The following is a 2,870-nucleotide window of genomic DNA, read 5'->3' on the forward strand; positions in this document are numbered from 1 at the left end:
GAGCTTCAATCCATATTGAAGACTGCAGTCCTTGACTTTCTGCAGCAAGCGCTTCAGGTCCTCCTCAGTTTCAGCAAGCAGTGTTGTGTCATCTGCACAACCGTAGGTTGTTGATGATTCTTCAACCAATCCTGATGCCACATTCCTCCTCATACAGCCCAGCGTCTTGGATGATCTGTGCTGCATACAGACTGTCCTGGCACTCTCCGAAGGTGTGAGCGCGTTGGAATTTCAGGGTACGGTGAGCTCAAGGCCGCCCACAGCCCGCTCCCAGATGAGACTGGGACCGGAGCGCCAACGACTTCAGCATAAAGCCAGTAGGCACTTTTTAAATTTTAGGACATTTATTCACCGCAGCTTGAAAGTAAACTTATAATGCCACTTAATTACCATAATTTGAAATAAAGAAATCAGCTCCCTGTTGCAATGTTGTTGTTAGGTGCTGTTGAGTAGAGTACAACTCCTAGCGACCCTATCAACGACAGATCTGAACACTGTGCTATCTTGTGCCATCCTCACACTTCTTGTCACCGAAGTGCTCATTATTCCAGCAGTCACTGTGTCTAATCACCTGGTCATGGGTCTTCCTCTTCTTTGCCGACCCTCCACCCTTCCCAACCTCATGTCTCTCTCCAAAGAATAACCACTCCTAGCAATATGCCTAAAGTGTGTGGTGAAGGCTTATCATTCTTGACTCCAAAGAGCACTTCAGCTCACCCTCTCTGAGACATATTTGTTTGTTTCTTGGCTGCGTATGGGATGTTCAGTGCTCTTCTCCAATACCACAGCTGAAAGGTGTCAACTCATGTTCTGTAATCCTCATTTATTTTTCAACCCTCAGATGCATAATAAGTAATAGCAAAGACTATAGCCCGAATCAGATGCAGCTTAGCCCTCAAACTGACATCAGTACTCCTCAATAATTTGGAGAAGTTCCTAACTGAAGATTTTCCCCAGTGCAATACATCTCGTTATTTCCTGGCGACTGGTACCAAGGATGTCAATCATGGGTCCAAGCAAGCTGAAGCTGATGACAGTTTGAATCTCCTCTCCATTCATCTCGATGTCGTTATGGCTAATCTTGTTAATGTTTTTGTGGGCTAAACTTCCATTTATACCGATGCTTTATTATTGGAGAAGAATTCAAGGCTTTTCTCATCATCATTTGGTAAATTCTTACAATAATCTGATGAGATAGATTTTATAATAATTTTGCAGATGGAGGAATTTGACTTATAAATGTTAGGTTCCACCAGGTTGATTTGCTGTTATACATATAATTAGCAGTAAGATGTGTTTATGGAAAAATTTTCTAGCATTGTACACTGAAATAAAAAAAAATTAGAAAATTTAAAATGAGAATAAAAGAAAAAAACCCCACACTTAAGTTTGGAAAGAAGAGCTTGCACTCAAAGTTCTTTTTTCAGGGAAGCCCGCATGCAGTGTTCTGCCTGGGTTATGTCGTATCAGAGGATGTGGGCAGATCTGATGGAGACCAAATTGATCTTCACCTCCTTCATGTCTTCATAGAACAGGTAGAGAATGTGGTGCTTGTCTTTTGCAGCCCACCATCCCTTCACATGGTTGTACCAGGAGCCCCACTGCACTGAGGGAAAGAGGGAGAAAACACAGAAAATATCAATTTGATAGTTTAAAAAAATCTTGAAATCTCAAAACCTATGAAAGAGAATGTAAATTTATTAAATATGACCATATTACTAAGACAGAATTCTTCCTTTTTGAAGATGAAGGGGGTTTGATATTTTAGGATAGATGATAAAGTTTGTTGAAATTCCTTAGCTTATATCCCTACCTTTCAACATTTTCAAGAATGATTGTCTTGTGTACAAGTATTAATAAACTTTTTTTGTGTGTATTACTATTCAATGTAATAAATATTTGCTACAGAAAGGCTATTAGGTGTTTGGAAATGTTTGTCGTCTGCCACAAAAATAGAAGAAAGCAAGCTGCATTTGATTGCCCTGCCAAATCCACTTTCCATCCTGTTCCAGGTTGCACTGTACCTTTTGTAGGTGAACTATGGGCACTGTATAGTTTGAGTCCTATGACTTAATGCTTATATCTAGGTTCTTCCAGTGAAAAGTATTAGAAGTTTGTAAATGTGAGGGGAGGAAGGATGCTGTATCTCCCCTATTCCTCCTGATTGCTCACTGTAGTTGAATGCTTCTATTTATCAAAGGCTCAGCTCGAGTGAAGGTACCCTTTTCTGTCTTCAGATAGCAATGTCTCTCTGCAGTTGTTAAATTATTGTACTACTCTTGTTCTTTCCCTTAAATTTGCCAAAGCTTTGTAGATAGTATCTTTATTAAACTCTCTTTAAAGAATTCAGCCTATGCATGCCGTATAATTCCCTCCAAAATCTATCAATAAAAGAACTTCATGTCTGATGTCATTAGATAAATGAGTAAAATAATGTAAACTCAAACTCTTTGTTTCTTTTCATTTACCTTTTCCAGCTTTGAATGTCTCAATAAATTCCTCCCAGGTACCAGGGTCAGGGAACAATTTAGTCATTCTTGAGAAATGATAGTAGGATACCAGACAGTCTTTGCCATTTCTAGCCATATAAATAATCTGAAATCAACCAAGAGTAATGAGAGGCAAAGAGAAAAAAAGACAGAAAAATATAATTGTTTCATGTAAAAAAATTATGCTATTAGAAACTTCTTATAAAAATCTTTTGCTAAGGACAAATTCTGCATGATGCCACTGCTGTAAAATGAGACTGATATCAGGGTTGGGGTAAGACTGAGAAAAACTGTATAAATTGTGTATACTGCACTGAAACAGATGAGGGAGTTAATAATTTAAAAGCAATGTATGATAGGGTATTATGGTTATCACAAGAG

The 2,870-nt window shown here is 38.6% G+C and overlaps 1 protein-coding gene across 1 annotated transcript in view; it reads right to left on the reverse strand.

The window, feature by feature from the left end:
* The window catches only part of LOC102871442 (sulfotransferase 1C1-like), a 53,311-nt gene that overhangs the window by 4,335 nt on the left and 46,106 nt on the right, over window positions 1-2,870 (reverse strand). The window contains exons 6-7 of the mRNA XM_006883965.1: window positions 2,469-2,595; window positions 1,512-1,606 (exon numbers count right to left, since the gene is read on the reverse strand). Of these exons, the coding sequence (XP_006884027.1) occupies window positions 1,512-1,606; window positions 2,469-2,595 (222 nt within the window). The remainder of the gene's footprint in view (window positions 1-1,511; window positions 1,607-2,468; window positions 2,596-2,870) is intronic.

The sequence above is a fragment of the Elephantulus edwardii genome, unplaced genomic scaffold (assembly GCF_000299155.1).
Source record: "Elephantulus edwardii isolate Elephantulus edwardi_28Jun2011 unplaced genomic scaffold, EleEdw1.0 scaffold00030, whole genome shotgun sequence".
NCBI lineage: Eukaryota > Metazoa > Chordata > Mammalia > Macroscelidea > Macroscelididae > Elephantulus > Elephantulus edwardii.